Below are 19,202 nucleotides of genomic sequence, written 5' to 3' on the forward strand. Positions count from 1 at the left end.
TTTTCAGAAAAATATGAAAAAAAACAAAAAAAAACAAAAAACGAGTGTTTTTTTTGGCTCAAGTTTTTTTTGAAAAAAAACACGTTTTTTTAAAAAAAAAACGGTTCGTTTTTTTTGCATTTACATCTCTAATTGTAACAATAGCAGATCTATGGAATAATTAGTCATATAATATACCCTGTACTCCCTTAGTAAGTATATTGACCATGATCACTTTACGAGTAGGCCAGTAGGGTCCTAAATCCCTTTAAATGTTTGTTCCTGGTTTTCATGTTGCAAAAATAATAATCAATACTAATAGCCTAAGTTGCCTAACCAATTTGTTGAAGTTGGTCATTTACATAATCATACTTTTTACAATAGAATTCAATTTCTTTGTCGCAATGCAACAATAATGGCGTGTTGTCTGAATTAGGCTATTCCATAACTACGGTAGCTGCCACTAAATGGGAAGCAGTCCTTAGAAGCGTTGCTCAAGTGCACACAATGGAAGTCTAACCAACACAACTTGATCTAACTGTTCCTTCATTCGCAAAGTTGGTATTAATATATATGGTACGGTAACAAACTGAGCTATTAAGGTAGACAATCAGTTTTATTGCTGGTACAAGATTCTAAACAAACCCTTCTTCACCATTCCACACATTGTTGATTATAACACAATTTTTTGTATAAAATGACTACTTATGTATGGCATTATTAATATAGCTACTTTCAAAATTAAAATGTGAGGTTTTTCATGTCCTTGAGCTAAATTGTACTGAGATTCTAAGTCATTCTTTTTGTGTTTATTTAGCATGGCTATAAATTGTTGTGGTGGAAAAAAAGATAAAATGAATGGTGAATTAATTAAGCAAGTTGATCTAAGCACTGCCAACCATAATGGTCATTCATCAATATCACATGGTGCAAGCAATGGTTATGGAAAGTTTTCTGTTGTCTGTGAAGAAATGTGCTTCTTTTGTTTTGATGTTCTCAATAGTCGATTGAACAACATGGAGCCACCGAAGATACCTACCTTTACAAATAATGCATAGTGGGTTTTTATTGTTTCTGTTCAATTGTATGAGATTATTTCTATTTAGAAGAAATTTTTTTGTCTTAGTTTTTTGTGAAATTTTGTTAAATTCACACAAGAGCTGGATTGACACTTGTAAGCCAAATACTTCTAGAAGATACGGTAACCTCTAATAATGCCATAAGATTAATAACAAAAAGAAACTATTTTTTGTGACTGCAACTACTATGTTAAATAAACGTTTGGCCTGTGGTTTTACCCAGTTATTTATGGTTATAGGCAAATTGTTCGTAAGGAAATGTTCGTAAAGCAATTGTTCGTAAACTGTTTTTCGTAAAATAAAATCCGTAAAACAATTCTTCGTAAAGCATTTCTACGTATACATCAAATTTTAACTGCATGCACTAAAAAATGCTTTAAGAAGAATTGTTTTACAAAGAATTAATTTTACGAACAATTGTTTTACGAACAATTGCTTACGAACAATTGCTTTACGAACAATTGCTTACGTACAATTTGTCGGACACCGTTATTTATATGTGGCCCTCCTGGAATAAAGGTTGCACGCCCCTGTCCTAGCTTGTGGCCCTGCAAGTTCTAGACATTTTTAGCCCACAATTATAGAAAGGTTGCCGGTCCCTGGTATTAGTCTTTCTGTTTGAAGTTGTTTACTAGGGTGGGCTGAAAAACACTTATTTTTGAATTTAAAAAAAAAGATGTTCTAAAAAGCTCACCTCACCTGTTTCTCACCTGAAAATGGAAAAGGAAAAACATTGCAAATTGTGTATATGAAGCTATGGAAGGCACTGACTTGAAAACAAAACTTGCAATGGTAGGAACAGATGGCACTCCTGCAATGACTGGACCCCATTCTGGATACATAAGATGCCTGGAAGTACTTCTTAAGAGACCTCTGCAGTGGTCGGTGTGCCTTTTTACATGCAAATGAACTCCCTCTGCACCATGTCTTTGCAACTCTCGATGGCATTACCAATAGTCCAGATAGTTTTACTGGGCCTATTGGAAAAGCCATTGACTGTTGTGTTTCCGATTGGCTTGTGGTAACTTTTTTTTTCTATTCTCAATCAAAACTTTTCATTTTTGCCTAACGATGTTATTTAGCCTACCATCTCAGTGCAGATCAAAATTACGCTTACAAAATTTGTTTAGCAATGATGGTTGGATCTGTTGACGTAGACTTGAAGCTGATCGGGGTTAGTGCAATTGTGCACTCAAGGTGGCTAACTCTGGCTTGTCGCATCCTACGTTTTTATACCGCAACAGAAAATCCCTCAACCAATTTGGTGTTGCTAGCAAAATTTTGCATGCTGATGTATTTTCCATCATGGTTTGAAATCAAGCAAAATCACATAATTACACATGGATCAGAAAAACTTCTATAATATGCTACAAAGGATCATAAAATTTCCAAACGAAAAATTGCTGGTATTGCCTTTGAAGTTGTGCAAAGAAATGGCTTTTGTGCACATCCTGAACAAGATATTTTGGGGATGCTTGGACTCGAGGATGAAATTATTCGCAGGCAAGCTGTAAACAAAGTGTTGACCCTGCGTGTAAGGATCCCTGAATTCAAATTAGACAACCACAACTTTGAAGGAGGGTTTCTGGAACTAGAAGATCAAGACAGGCAGAGCCAGAGGGTAACAAGTTCAGTTCGTAAGTTTTTAATTCCAAAAATCAATGTGAAAGCAAAGGCATTTCACACAATGGTGAACCTGGATTTTTCTGGCCTGCTAGAACCTCCTCTAACAAAGACATCTCAGTGATAGTTAAATTGAACAAATCAGACAAAGTCCATTGCAACTTAAACAATTAAACATCCTTGCCATAACCAAACTGTGGAAAGACATGACAAACTTGTATCTGAAGCATCCAGTTCAGTTGCAACATTTGAAAGAAGGGATGGGATGATACGACAAAGAGTCCATTCACGAAAACTGATGAAAATGTTTGACAAAAAAACAATTCACCATGTAGATTAACAACAGATTGAATAATATTTATATATCTATTGTATATATATAGTAGATATGTGATGAATGTATATTATGCTATGTTTTCTTGCTAATTTGTATCCAATTTGCTCACTGGTTGTAGAAAGTATATATATATTATATTATAGTTGATATAGGCTAGTTGTTCCCCATTAATCATAATTTGATGATAGCATTGATTATGGATCAATAATCATGTCAAATCACTCGACTTTGCAAGTACATAACTGAAAAGGCAATGCTGGATTAATTGTAGCCTATAATTGGTGACTTTGTACTTGTAACACATTACAGGAGGAAATAACTGCTTTAAATTCTATGTTGTTTTTGTTTGTTTTGCAAAATATTATATACATTACATGTCAAGTAAAACCATTGAATGTTATATATATATATATACAAAAACTGAACTATTAACTCTACAAAAAGAGTGCTCAATACCAACCACATGGCCAAGCAGAGAAATATAATCAAATAAAATTATTAATACTAGTACCAAAAACCAAAACAGCTAGCTTCACCCTGTGATGGAATCTTCAGATAGTTCTTGAATAAGAATCTTATGAATGCCATCATAGGATGAAACAGGCTGTGTTAAAGTACTTTGAATACTATTACTAGTGATTTAATTTGAATGTTATATATATGTTTTTCTACATTCCAGACCGAATGCGTCACCAAAGTGAAAATTTCTACAATTTTTCCAAAACTTAAACCACTCGCTTTAGTAAAATATGTGTTTTTTAAATATGTGTTTTTTCTAAATATTTTAATTTGTAGTGCAACTATTTATGTACTAAAAAGTTATCTTGGAACAGATAGAAACTTTATGTTTCTGCTTCTTTTGAGCTTTGTTTCACCCTTCCAGCCCAAGTAGTTTTCGAGATATGGCGATTTGACCTTTTGGGCGTGGTGGCACGGCTGATTGAGGGGGCCACTCCCCAAAATTTTGGGAAATGATTTCTAGGTCGATTTGGCAGCTTTTTGAACACTTTTTTTTTTTAATTCAAAAATAAGTGTTTTTCAGCCCACCCTATTGTTTACTAACTGTCAAGTAAATAGCTAGTTATAGTTATAGCTTTTATAAATTCTAAGTTAGAACGCCTGCATTGATTTATACACATTTCTATTTTATTTCATTACCCTAACTGTACAATATACTGTAGTTGCATAAAAATAATTGCTCAAGAATGTGTATTATCATGGTACGACTGGTACGTGTCATAATAACAAACAATAATAATACTAAACTAAATTTTTTTTGCTATTACTATCCAATTCATCGTATGAATACTACAATTATGCCTAGAAAAAGTAGCATTTTTTAACCAACTAACACTATGATTTTTTCAGCCCTCTGTTTGTAACATGGAAAATCGGTAAGGATCTTCGACTGAGGGGTTGCATTGGAACTTTCAGTGATACATCATTGCATAGCGGATTACGAGAATACGCTATCACTAGGTATTGCATATCTATATTGTAAAGTTGCATTTTGTAAGACAATAGAACCCTGCTTAGTGCTTACCTGACCAGTTACTGGTCTCGAAATGTATGAGACAAATTTGTTTACCAAAGTATTTCAACGACCCTATCACTTAATTGTTACATTGGCTAAAAGAAGATAAGCAAAATTTCAGAAAAATTGGTCAATAATTAGAAATGCCACACGAAGCTGCAAATCGGGAAAAAACATTATTATATGGTATATGTACACTGTACAGTATATACTGTATATAGTGTACTGTATATTTACTGTAGTGGGTGTGTACAGTTTTTTTAAGGTGTTTTGAAGGACTGAAACGGTCTCAAATTTCTCAAACAGTCCACACAGGACTAATGGCGGAGCATGTCCAGTGGCATAACCAGATCCATTTTACAGGGCAAGGCTTTTTCTAGGTGGGAGCAACATTTTCAGTGACATCATGAGCGAAGGCAGTATATACTGTGTAAACATTGAACAATAATTCACGATAAGGCTTTTGTCTTGTCATACTCACGGGCAATTGGCATGGCCAGCAGAGGAATTCATGAAAGACAAATGAGCAGGGTTGGCCAAGGAGGTTTCCCCCACTTTGGTTTAACAAAGTAAAACCCTGGGGGAAACTGGAAAAAACCTTTTGGAGGAAACTGGGAAAAACTTGAGTTGTTAAAATTTGCAAATTTTGCGAATGAAATAATGATTACTCTAGTTAATGTTTAATACCATCATATTTTGAATGAACCTATCAGATTTTCTGTGCTCATCCTACGAAAAAAGAAAAAATACCGTGATTTACTAATATCTAGTAATAGATAAGTCCAATCATTAGTTCACATACGAACATACCGGTATGTTATCTAGTAGTAGATATCTAGTAATAGATAGGTCCAATCATTAGTTCACATACGAACATACCGGTATGTTATCAAGTCAGATGCTCCCCTGTGCCTAACATGCAGTTAACAAACAAAATTGTAAACATTGAACAACAAAAACCAAAAAAAGAAAAGATTAAGAGCCCGTAAAATCTCTCAGTCATTAATAACAACAGTCTTGATTGTCGACATTGAACAGCTCTGCATCTGGGGTTTCAGATTCTTTCCATCCAAAGTGTCTATAAACATGTACTAATTTGGCAACCCTCTCATTGCCCAATCTATTTATTTGCGTTGTGTGGATTAAAGCCATGCTACTGAACAAGCGTTCTATTCCAGCACTGGATGGTGGGCATGATGATATTGCCATCATCAATGAACAAAACTTCTTTACTGGCACATTGTTTGCAACTTTTCTTATGTATTGCCAATATTTAAATGGTGACAATTTTTTTATTGATTTGATAAAAGAGATGTTGGAAAAATAGATTTATTCTTAGTTTTATATCCTGCCAGTAGGAGAATGAAATTGTCATCTTTTTCAAAAGCAAAGTTCAAAAACGAATTATAATGTCACAATTAAACGAAAAGACTGCTTCCGTGCGATAATGAAAAATCACAACAGGAATATTGTTACATCAAACATTCCTCTTCATAATTGTACTAATTTAAGTCAAAGTCTTAGTCAGATCTAGCTAGACTACAGTTTTCACGACGATCAGTTGAAGTTAGTTAACCAACAAACAGTTAGTTGACCAACAAAATAGTATGCAGCGAAAATTATTTAGGTTTGGAATAACGTCTAAGAAAAAGAGACCAGCAGAAGAGGAAACAGAGGATATTACAGAGATACAAATGCCTGGTAAAAGTGCAATCATATTAGCCAGCTATTATGATTCCGTCGACTTTGTGCCAGCGGGACGGTATTTTAGATATCATACATGCTCATTGCTCAACTGGAAAATCAATTTTTCCGCCGGACACTCCGCTTGGGTGGACATATGTCCACCGCAAAAAATAAGTTATTTCAAGCCCTGAAGTCACAGCAGCACAACACTGACTGGTGTAGTCCTTGAGCTGGAGGTAGACCATCTGAATTCAATAAGAAATTACAATTGGTACTGCGAGAACGCAGTGAGTCAGTACGCATTGAGAAAGTGTCAAAAGAAAAACCTGAACTATCACTCTGTGATGATTCGGAGCTTTATCTATTTTATCTAAGTATTGGTGCAATTCAGATCATGAGATAACAGCTAAACAGCTGGCTAGTCATTATATTGCATAAGAAACTCCACAAACATTGCATTTAGAAGTTTTAAGGGTTTCCCCAATTTGTCCATGTTTCCCCCAGTTTTACCCGGGGAAAACTGGGAAAAACCTCCCAGAGGTTCAGGGTTGATCTCTAAGTGGTCAAAACTGGGTTTTGACCACTAAGCGGTTTAAACCTGGTTTTAACCGGTCAAAACTAGGTTTAAACTGGTCAAAACCCTGACCTGACCTGACTGGTCAAAACCCTGACCTGACCTGACTGGTCAAAACCCTGACCTGACTGGTCAAAACCCTGTAATGAGTTGCTTGATCGTGTTCGCCAGAAAATCACTGAAAATGTGAGGGAGATGGTAGAAGGTGAGGGAGGAGGGAGAAAGAAAAGATGAAATTGACTGGTGAATGAAGCATTTGAATATACTGGAGAGACTTGTTAATTCCAATTGTTCAATTGAGGTGTTCTACATAAAGTAGGTAGGCATAAGGCATCACAACTTGTTCCTTTTCCGATAATCCTTTCTTGGCTTGACGTGTACTTTGCTTCAAAGAACGAATCATAAACTATCGTGTCTTTAATTTTTAAAGCATCTTAGAATATGCATTCGCATTGTTTTATTTTAACTGGATAAAATTTGATGGCAAATGTTTTTCATAAAAAAAAATTGTTGGAATAAATTCTTGTACTTCAGTTGGCTGTGCAAATTGTTCATCGTTCTATCAAGCATTTTTTGGTTCATCAGAAACTTATTTTTAAAATTTGAATTTTCTCAGTAATTAAAATAACCAACTGATTGAAATATCAAAAACAAACAGAGAAGTTGAATATTTTTTGATCCAAATCCAGCATTTAGTTGATCAAAACAAAATATAGTTGAACATCATTACTAATAATATGGGGGGTAATACTTTTAATTCAATTGAAAAGCAACTTGATTCATACACTAAAGGGGTTTTGACCAGTTTTGACCAGCAATAGGTGGTCAAAACTGCCCGGTTTAAACCAGGTTTTAACCGGTTTTTACCGGGCGGTTTAAACCGATCAACCCTGCAGAGGTTTTACCCAACCAACCATACAAATGAGCAGCTTATTGTAGCAGACGTCTGAGTTGCCCCCCCAAAAATTTTTGAAAAAAATACTTTGAATTTGTACATTCTCAGAGTGCTTTCAGCATAAGTCAATAGCAAAACTTGTTAAATAATTCTGTAGCAGAAAAGAAATAAGCTTATTTTTCTACAGCATTTCAATAGGTTACAAGTCTGTTAGTCGGTTACATATACAAAAATATTTCGGGGTTGGGCGGGGGCAATTGCCTTCTCTGACTACACTTCTAGTCATACAGATTGCACTTGCTGATTCTGGTTTAGTTATATAAATGAAGGAAAAGTGATGCAAATGATAGTTTCTAAGGAACGAATATGTTGAATCAAGGTAACACCATCATCAATTGTGAGCAATTGTGCCGTATTGTTTTCAGGTGAATCGAAGAATACTGTAGGCTACTGCACTATGAGATACTTAGTTCTAATCAAAAACAGTTCTTCCTGATTATTGTCTCATTAGCTGCATTTACAAGAGGTAATGTTTACAGGGGGGAGGCAATTACCCCCCCCCCCCCCGGTTATGCCACTGAGCATGTCACCTTCTTAAGGTATGATACAGTTAGAAAAGGAGCTTCTGCCTGACGTAGTGGTGCCATATATTTAACCTTGTAATTGGTACGGTATTCAAGAATTTAGCCGCGCAAACAAACTTTGTATGCATAGTTTAAGAAAAAAGTGAAATACTGTACCAGTGTACCTCCATCAGGTTGCCTGGCCTAGTCACATGTTGGACCCTGGTTTTGAGATTTTACTTATAGAGTAATAGAATTAATAACACTTGACCTGTGACAGTCACAGACGACTGGATTGAGGGGCATAAATGAATACAATACACCGTTCAGCAGAACTCTATAGCCTAATTTACAATTTATCTGATTTTGCACAGTCCTCGATTTAGCATAAAAGGCGTTTTTTTTTAATAACTTAATTTGTAGTGCAGTTAGGATAAAAAGAATTCTTAGGACAGATAGAAACTTTGTGTTTTTGCTTCTTTTGAGCTTTGTTTGACCCATCCATCTTAAGTACTTTTCGAAATGTGGCTACTTGAAATTTTGGGCTGGATGGCACAGCTGTTGGAGGGTGCCACTTTGTGAAATGAGTTTTAGGTCCATGTAGCGGCTTTTTAGAACCTGTTTTTCAAATTCTAATAGAAGTGTTTTTCATTCCACCCTAACAATACAAGCTACATAGTTTACATTGTTTTTTAAGTGAAAACTTGAATGGTTGTGTGGCACCTCTGAACACTGCTCAATCTTTGCAAATTTTACGCAGTAACGTAGTAGACAATGCAAAAAAGATGGTCATAACAAATATAAAAAAATAATTTCGAAACCACCCATGGACAGCATTTAAGCGGTCGCACTAGTGGATTTTGCTTTGTTGGATTATGTCTGTCCTCTGTACTAGTGACATCCATCCTTGAAGTGTTGTTATGTTTGAAAAATAAGCAAGTGAACCTGAAAAAGTGTTGGTCGAAGCAAGTATGCTTATTGCTTACTGTATGTTGTCAAGTGTCAACGTTACTTGTATGCCTTTAGTTAAACTTACGTTTGCAGTGCCATGAAAGACAGCCGATTCAGTCCAATGGTTGCCAGCGAGTTGCCCCGTCTGCACTGCTCTGTATCACTTTTATTGAACTTTGAAGCGTGCAAAAATTGCTTGGACTGGCAGGTAAGTAATAAATGGAAGTGCTGTTAGAAAAACCTTTTGTTCCCACAGTGTGAAAGTATTGATTTTGTGCACGTGCATGATATGGCGATATCAGTAAACACACTACTCGAACAAAACAAAGATGGGGCACCCTGACCACTTAGTCAAGGATTACTGAGCCACCTAAATCCATGGCTGTTGAGTGTTGAGGATAATTTTGGCCTGGTACCAATGAGATTCTCGGGACCATTAAGAAGCATGCCATTTATCCGAAGAATATGCGATAGTTTGTTCAAGTTTCCGGGCCGCTTAGGAAGGTTACGCGCCCCTTAAATCATCCCCGGTCCAGAAGTACCCCTTAGACCCCCCCTCCCCTGACAACGCTACTGATTCTCTAATCCACGGTAGATATGGATCATTACATACATGTAGCGGCAAACACTGGTCAAAACATTAGGAGATGTGCAGTGGCAGCCGGTATAGTTCTAAATAGTAAAGTTCCCTATTACTAAAAGATAGACAAGTGGAGATGAAAGATCCATAAACAAAAGCCAGTCACACCCCAGATGACAAAGTTGGCGCTTTTACATCGTTTCAACGTTATCAGACTTCGAAGCGATGTGAATACAGTAACTTTGGCTGGCTGGGACAGAGTCGACATCGACAGTGGGATCTGGTGATAGTGATTTATTGTTCTTCGTTTTACTTGTAAATTTGTAAACTCATCAGCTAGCGTGAGCTTGGCTTTATAACTTTGTGAGCTTGGCTTTTTAACTTTGTGAGCTTGGCTTTTTAACTTTGTGAGCTTACAACGTTGTTAATACATAGCGGCTCATAGCATATTGAGCAAACTCTACAAAACTTCCAACTAAATGGTGTAATGAATAACGACTTCATTTAGAAACGAAAATAGGAATTTGTGAAAACACTTTGTTAATTGCTACAAAAGGCCGATACAGATTACACATGTAGCGTTCACCGCTGAATGTACAAAAACTGTGAGACAAACTGCTGAGCTAACTCTAGAAGAGTTCCGAAACTAAATGGTTTAATCATGTAATGCGTAACTACCTCCTTTTGAAAAGAAAATAGGAAATTGTTATTAGAGAAGGATTACAAATTAGCCATAATAGTTTACTACCCGATGCATAGATAGAGGTATAAGCCAAATTTCTTATAGTTATTTGGTATGGATTTATAAATTTTATTGGAAACATATTGCTTGGGTATTTAGGTGGGAGTTCACGGGATCCGAATCGAGTTCAAAAACGAAAGAGGCCACACCAAAACTGCTACTTATCTGCCAGAGGTCAGCAAAGAGCAAGGTTAGTGTCACAAGATTCTGTCAAACAGATTTTCTGAATTTTTGATCTTGCTCATGCATCGACAAATATATTCCTTGTGAAAAGACAATTCCTATTTGCTGTTGATCAATTTTTGGCGTTTAAAATACGAAACTACTTATTTCACGACTATAGAGCGTGTACAGAAAGTAGTTTTGGAAATATTTTCAGCTTCAGCGAATCGGTTGATCACGTAAGTGTTTTGTTCTCCGGCTTGAAACTCCTTGGAAAGCTACACTGTGAGTTTTCCCACTCCTGGTCCACTTTCAACAGTCAGGTTCTGTTGAATGGAGATTAGAGGATTTGTCCATGAGTGCGGTTGCTCGACTACACATTTAGAAAATTGCTTGAGTTTGTCGTTTTATCAATTTCAGAGTCGGATATATATTTTATTGACAGAACTTGTCGGAGAGAACTTTTTACAATGTTTGTGTATGCTTAAACTTTTGATCATGCATTTCCTGCTAGTTTTCCATCTGATTTTCGGTTTCGTGTAAACCTCTTTGACCGATATCTCCTCCTTGACTTCTGTTGCCTTGATCACTGTATTTTTTCCACGTTGTTTTCTGTGTCAAATCGCTTTCAGACAGTTTTTAAACATTGGGTTTATGCCAATAGTAATAGGTATTTCGTTTATTTTCAGGGTGGGACCAGTTGCAAACGGTTGAGAATTTACTGCGCAAGGGAGGATACCGCTCCCGTGTCACAAACTCTTATTTGGACACCGTGAAAGCAACGCGATATATAACGGAAAAGCTTTCTGTCTCTTATCAGGATTATCTCAGTTACAAAGGGGACATGGGAAAGCCGTATTTAAACTCTCATCACCACGGCAACAAGCCTTATTCTACGCCCGGTCAAAGCAGCTCTCGAAAACTTGGCCGTGAAAAAAACTATCCCCACTAGTACTTTAAAAAAATTGCATCTTAAAGTTAAGAACAGCTATGAAAACTTTCCTTCTGAGTCTGTTGAATTTTGATAAATTGAAGACTAACTTAGTCGTATTTTTATGAAATTTTCACCTCAATATGTTCAAGTGAAAATGTGACGACAAAGAAATTTGCAGTTTCTCTAAAAATCTTTCGAAACTAATAAAGATTTTTTGTCGAGAATGATGTCTTACCTTTTATGTTTTAGGCAATTTAAAAACTTTTAGGAAAATTTGTTAAAATATGTTCCCGCTTGCCCAACGTTGCAGTTTTGATTCAATTTAACGTCACTTGGCGTTGAAATGTGAAATATTCTTGCTTACCTTGACTAGTAGTAGTAGGCTATTGTCTGTCTTACCACCACCCAAAAGCTTTTCCTTTTCCATCGTTCCTTCAACGACGCTAGACATAGCAATGATGTGAATGGACATTGGACAACCTTTGCTGACTGCAGCGTTTAAGTAACCTGAAGCTGTCAAAGATAATGATGGCAATGAATCACAATTTTCAGCCAAGTTTAGTTTTTCTGTGATGTGAGAAATGTTGAATTAATGAAGAAATTGCTAGGTTTGATTTTTCTTCATTCCTTCAGGTTCTTGTCCGATTGGTTATGTTGACGTTGTTTATACGATGTGCTCCGGACCATAAAGACTTGAAGCAAAAGATAAAATGCGAGAGGCATACGGCTGTTGTGGATTTGTTGAAATTTTGATGTGCATTTGTTTCTAATCTTTTTTGTGTTCACTTGTACCATGAAATTAAAACTGTTCGAATGTTATTCTCAACCGAATGGCCTTACAAGTGATCAACATTTCTTTTGACTTTGTGCGCTTTCGCAATTGCTTCTGATAACCCACAGTCGGATTGTGTGTGCTGCAGCATAAAAGCTTTTTGTCATATCCAGGCTTACATCCGGTGGTTGAAGATTTAGATTAAGTGGACGGGAAGGCAAGGAAGCCAATCTTCGTGTCCACCTTCAGGCATGCCTTTAAGTGTCCTGCCACAGACACAGCCGCAGGCGCCGGTTCGACACCGCTCAAGAGCATAAAAGCTTATGCTCTATAATCACCGGAGCTCAATCATAAAAAGTCAAAGTCTTCTAACATTGATTTAAATTAGTCGATATTCAAGGAAGACTTCATCAAGATTATGTAACGTGTTAGTCTGTTTATTCAAACGTTTCGTCATTTATTAAAATTGACTGCTTTGTTGTTGTTTTTCTTTTCATTGGGAAGTTCTGGCTGCGCTGGATGTAAAGTAGTAATAATGCAGCCAGCAAAATTAATTTTTGGGCATTCCAACAAACTGAAACATTAATTCTGTTGTTTCCAACAAATAGTAGTCTCAGATACTGCAATGTTAAATTAGCAAAGATTGCAAGTCGGTTGAACTCCACAGAAGAGAAAAAGACTCGACATGCCACAAGTGTCATTAAATATAATTTTTTTCTATCCAATAGTGTTGTAATTATGAAATATTCTATTCACAGTGCATAAATTGCGATGTGAAAAATGTACTCGGAGTGCGCTTTGAATGGGACGAGGTGCATTTACAGAAAAAAAAAGTTGTTTTAAGAGAAACAAATACGTTATCCTCTCTACCAATATTGCTTTGGCTCGTGGCAGATTTGTTTCTCCATGTTTTAGCTTTGAACGTGGCTTCCAATTGACTGTTGCAGACTGCTAGAAAAGCCTGATGGTTTTTTCACAAGTGAAACTTGTTTTCACGAACGAACTCTCAGCCCTGTCTCATCGTTTTGCTACAAACTCATATCAAGCGACTTTCTAGCATCGCAAAGTGTTTCATCACATTGAGTTGTTTTAAACTAATTTCATCAGTATTGTTGTCTCTCATAAGAGCCCGCTTTATAAACTCCATTTTGTTATATTTTCTTTGTATGGAAATGTGATGAAAGTTGTAATCATTTTCATCTTTTACAACAATTCTTCTAAATCTGTTCTTTGTGCATCGATTCAAGGTTTGGAGACGTTGAAACCATGTAAGAAATGATTTGTTAATTAGGCTTTGGTAAATCCCAGTGACCTTTAGTCCCATTAACTGTTTTTGGTAATCTCGTCTTAGCATTCAGGATTTTGCTCAAGAAATGTTGTGGGCTGTCCAAGTGACAATTTACCTGTTGTTTTTCACTTTGGCGTTGTATCAATGTACAGAAGTATGCTTGTTTTCTTGTGCTATGTATCATATTTGGACGTTAGTTAATTTTTTTAGTGCTATTCAATCGTTTAATCATTTTACTAAGATATAATGTTTGATTTTCAAACAACAGTCCACCCTAAATTTTTTTTATCGATTTTGTGAACACCACAATAAAACATTTTCATGTTAATAGTTTCGGCTATCTAGATTGTGTCGTAACAGACACTTACGATGATGGCACAGAAGTTACAAGACGAATTGCTACGGCAAATATGGCGAAACAAATGACATTTCTCACAACGGTGTGGAAACATAGGTCAATTGGCAAAAATTAAGATTACTGCGAACTCTAGTATTCCCAATTGCCGCATCGGCTGCGAATGTGAAGTGTAAACATGCAAAAACGTGACATAAAATGTTGAGATGCCGTGTGTACTGGAAACTATATTATACATTTTCCAGATTGAAGGAAAAACAAATTAATTTGTTAGCCTACAAATAGACGATAACTAGAATCCAGTTAACAACAACAACAACCTCAGAAAAGTAGGCTACGATGTTTTGGACACGAGAAGACGCAAAGATGTAACTCTCTTGGAAATGTGATGGTGCAAGGCACACGAGCAAAATGACCACAAATATGAAATATTTTGACAATGTCAAGCAAATTACGAGAATGAAAAGCATGTCTGAAGTACTAATCTTGTAAAAACAGAATGACTGGAGGTAACAGCTGATTTATATCATTATTAGCATTATCAATCTATTGAAGAAGACTAGATCTACTGAAAAATGAAACTCAACCACGTTGTAAAACAGTGACAACACGCTCGGAAACTAGAGTAGAGTTGATCGCTAGAATTGCACTCTCCGTTTGAAGATTTCTGGGCGGTTGGCATGTGAAAAATTGCAGATTTTATCGCAAATTTTAATAACGCGTTATTGTAACGAGAACTACTAGGTAGAGCTGTAGGCCTAATGCTGTACTTCACGTTAACCAACTAATTCTTCGTCGGATGCATCTTTAAATTTTAAGTTTATAAATTCCATTTTGCAAGATAAATTGACAGAGGTTAAACAATAATGTCCTGCTTTATGAGCTATTCATGTGATAAGATGGAAACCTATACCACAGTAAGCATTCATATTCTAGGCTGTAGGCTACTGATAACTGATTGTATAATAGAGGCCGGTCAGTCGTAGGCTATAATTTGGTAGCTGCATTTTATCGGCCACCTGCCCTATGTCGGGAATCAAAGGGATAAAAATTAGTCTCACCCCCAAAAAAAGCTGCAAGTTAAAGTATTGTTTTTTTGAAACAATTTTTAGTTTTATTTGTCCAGTATTTTCAGTAAACGCAAAAAAGTAGACCTAATACAAACAGGTTAGGCTAAATAAGCTAACGGGAATGGACAAACTGTAGCTGTAGGTCTAGTAAATCCATCAGCATTTGTTGTTCAAGCCTATCTTCAAAAATAGAAAAATACTGACATTTTTTTACTTGCTCAGTCACAGTAACTAAGCCTGTGATGTTACGCAGACGTGGTATAAATCAGCCACGGATGGAGTAGGAGTAAGTAAATCAGCCACGGAGAGTAATTTGATCATGTTGCCTACTTTAAAGACTGAGAAAAATGCAGTAAAAGTCACATCTTCAGTTACTCCAGAGGTGAGACGACATAAGGTTCTCGTGACAACTAAGCCTTTGGCACTAACGAGAATAGGATGACTAATTCCTTTCTCTCGACCGTCTTTCAGCCAGTAGGCTAGGCCTACGCCCACCCTAATTAGAATACCCTAGGGCCTCGGTAGAGGCAAGCGGTGCTAGGTTGACTTATCTCAACAACCCGCTTATACAAGGTGTCGAATAGATCCAGGTCTACATTTTTAACAAGCGACTGCCTAATCCACTGCTCTACCTGAGACAAAATGCAATAGCTTACTCCGAAGTAAAAGCATTATTCACTCAACAACATAGGCTAATGTTAGTACTAACCTAACTTACAGTAACATGAGCCTATAGGCTACCAATGTTTAGGTTAAAAGATATTAGGCTACTGTAGGTGAAGTAAATTTCGTAGGCTTAAATTAGATTAATTAAAAGACCGGATGTTGTTTTGATAAATTTTTGAAATGTTAGTTAGGCTATGGCTGGATTGGGCCTCGGTTACTTCTAAAATATTGATATCCCACTGTAACTGTAGGTCTTTAGTTTGATAGCCTAAGTTATATGCCAGTGGTTCCAAAACTTTTATTGTTTAGAAAAATCGTTGGATCGGGAAATCTTTTTTGAGAGCTTAATCCTGGAAATGTTGCATAGCCTACTTGTAGAGGACGCAGGCCCAGTCAATCAGTCATCGAGTTTGACAGAGTGAAGTTTCCGATTGCTGAAGTGTTTGTTGTCTGAATTATTCCATCCGCTAGGTGCCGCTGAATGGAGAATAGTCAGGTGGTTAAACCCAGGCGCGGATCTATGGGGGGGGGGCCAAGGGGCCCTGGCCCCCCAAAATTTGTGAGAAATTGTTGAATGGTTTGATATGCTACTAAACAGCTGATATTAGTCTCACGGCGGACTTACAACCCCCTCTTTGGCACGCGTGTGACGTCACGATATTGAGAATGATGCTTTCAGTCTCTATGTCTCTAAAACAAAGTTTGCCTAATTTTAAGCGAAACTGCATTGAAAGAGCGAGTTTTGCCAATACCAAACATTCAAACATCTCAGCCAGGAATTAGCAATAAGAAAACATAGAGACTTAGCTTTATTACCGAAAAAATGCCGAAGAAAACATGATCATATACTTTTGCTATGCCACCGGACAGCACCATTTTACAGGAATATTTATACTCATATTTTTGTTGAAAATGCTCTCAGAATGCACCAAATTCAAAGTAATTTTTAAAATTTTCTGGAGGAGGCCCCCCGGACCCCCCGCCGCTGGGTGTCGCCTTTGGCAAACACGCCGTCGAGCTTCGCCCGCCGGCCGTCAAAATCCCTCACATTCCTCGCTACGCCACTGATTGTTCATATCTGTTTTATCTTTTTATTACTTTTTAATTCATTTTCAAATTTTCTGGCCCCCCCCCAAAAAAAAACTCCTAGATCCGCGCCTGGTTAACGCTAGAATTACCAGGATTTTTTACACCCTAAAATTACCACGGTGTCTTATAGAAAACCTTCAGTAATGCAGCGTTTTTCTGTCTAACTGCTAGTGTTTTAACTATTATTTTGCATTCTAAATGAAAGCTGTTTCCCAAGAAACACATTTGCATGCAACTTGTGTTCTTGAAAACCTATTTCGAACAAAAAAGCATATAAAATAAGTACTTTATGAGACACGGTTTAGCAATCTTAGACTAGCCTACAGATGTAAAAGAAACATAAATGAGTACACTTGTGTAGTTGTGACCAGCCATATAATACCCGCTGAATTTCACAAAAACAACTTTTGAATCATTTTGCGAACACTTTCCACAGGTAGGATTCTAACACTTGGAACACGTAAATGTCGTTGCATTGTTGCAGCCTCTTCTATAGCATATCCTACGTTTTCTTGACCCAGATGTCATGACAACAGTTGCGTTGTTTTGTAGTTGGTGGTACAAACATTCAATGAGCTCGAGTATAAAGTCTCTTTGCAGGCTTGCCAGATTGGCCCTTTTGGGGCCAAATTTGTGAAATTTGGCCCTTTTTAGAGGTAGTTGGCCCCCAAAAAAATTGTTTGGCCCCTTGGCCCTTTGTTTTCAATATTTGGCTCTTTTTGGAAGCAGTTGGCACATACTATCAAACCAGCTATTTAAATAAATGTCTTTCGGAAATTGAGACTGAAAAGTGTTATTACGATTTTTTAGACAGTGTTTAGCTGACAATGTTTATGCCAATGCCAAAGATTCGAGTGGAAACACTGTCGAAGATGAAGATTTGGAATTGTTCTTGTAGATTAGAATGTACGGTAGACTGTGTTGTTGTAATGTTGTAACGTTATTGACGTTGTTAACGTTATTATGTTTTATTAGCAACGTTATTAACATTATTGAACAATTTGGCTCTTTTTTACCCAGTTTGGCCCTTTTTTCGACATTATTTGGCTCTTTTTCTCAAAAGCTGTCTGACAACCCTGTCTCTTTGTGACATATGGCTACCAGTCGTCGACTTTATAAAAAGGGCACATGCGTTGATTGCCGCTATTTCGAGGATGTTACCCCATACAGCTAATAGCCACCTCCAGGAAACTGATCACGTACTGTAGGCTACTCCACAAACAAGCCATTTGATCAAAAACGTCGACGCCGGCTTTGTTCTCATTGTAGAAATCGATCACACATGGCTTTTTGGCAGCCGTGGAGGTGTCGTCCACGTCTGGGGTAGAATGCATGGTGGATAACAGACAGACTGCTTTTTAGCTTTTGGTTGGTACTTTACATAGGTACTATAGTGTGTGAAATGTAAACGTAAAAACCTTGCTGTTGCTGTGTTGCAAATCAAAGACTTGCTGCTGCGTCATAATGAGTGAGTTTCGACAGGCAGCTAGTGATAGCAAAAGAGATTTAGATTTAAAATATGGTTTTTAAGCCAGTAGGCTACAGCGTAAAATGCTTTGTGGTGTCCTATAGGACACAGTGGTAATTCTAGGGTGTACAATCAAAAATGCGATATAATTTTTTAAACAAATATCCTTGGAATTCGGTCAATACGGTAACATTATGTCAAGTGAATTTTGTTAAAAGTCAAGGAATTTCAGAACAAAAGCTCTTAATCCGAAGCGGCTATTACAGATTAAAGAAGACCTGGTGTCCTATAGGACACCTTGGTAATTCTAGTGTTATACCACTGAGCTTTCGGGGCGAACCTTACCTAACTGCGCTGACTTCGCCCATAAAAATATAAATTCGATAGCATACTCATGCAGCCCTACAATTTTTTTTTTAGCCCAATTGTTATTCAAGGCTACCCCAAAAGTATCGCAGTCGTTATAAGTTGAAGCAAGTCCAAAATTGGAAACTTTGTGCAAAGTTATGTGAATAAAAACGAAAAATTTACAAAATACAACAACTTTGTTACGTTACAAGTTGGCTAGGCTGCCCAGTTATAGGCTACTTGCCTTTACCAGGCATCACAACGTCTTTAGTGATGCTAAACTGATGCTAGCAAAAACAATGGACGAAATAAATATTTATTGCATATTGTGAAATGCGAATGGATGCATAGCGTCTATTAATTCTATAATATGATTTATCACACTGTATCTGTATTTTCACCAATCAAATATTTTATTGCACAGGCTGTTATTGCCCTCTCGGATCAACCTCGCGTTGCTTTCAACGTAGCCTATCGATAAATACAGTCCCCTGATCAACCAGGTGC

At 36.9% G+C, this 19,202-nt stretch overlaps 1 protein-coding gene across 1 annotated transcript; it reads left to right on the top strand.

The window, feature by feature from the left end:
• The first annotated feature begins 800 nt into the window (after window positions 1-800).
• LOC145765067 (uncharacterized protein CG5902-like) lies at window positions 801-14,022 on the top strand. Its single transcript, XM_082576806.1, has 5 exons — window positions 801-1,036; window positions 4,387-4,497; window positions 9,315-9,429; window positions 10,643-10,733; window positions 11,395-14,022. Exons 1-5 carry the CDS (start codon window positions 834-836, stop codon window positions 11,655-11,657), a joined length of 783 nt encoding a protein of 260 aa, XP_082432932.1. The 5' UTR covers window positions 801-833; the 3' UTR covers window positions 11,658-14,022.
• The last annotated feature ends 5,180 nt before the right edge of the window (window positions 14,023-19,202 follow it).

Source organism: Aplidium turbinatum, chromosome 2, assembly GCF_918807975.1.
Source record: "Aplidium turbinatum chromosome 2, kaAplTurb1.1, whole genome shotgun sequence".
Lineage (NCBI taxonomy): Eukaryota > Metazoa > Chordata > Ascidiacea > Aplousobranchia > Polyclinidae > Aplidium > Aplidium turbinatum.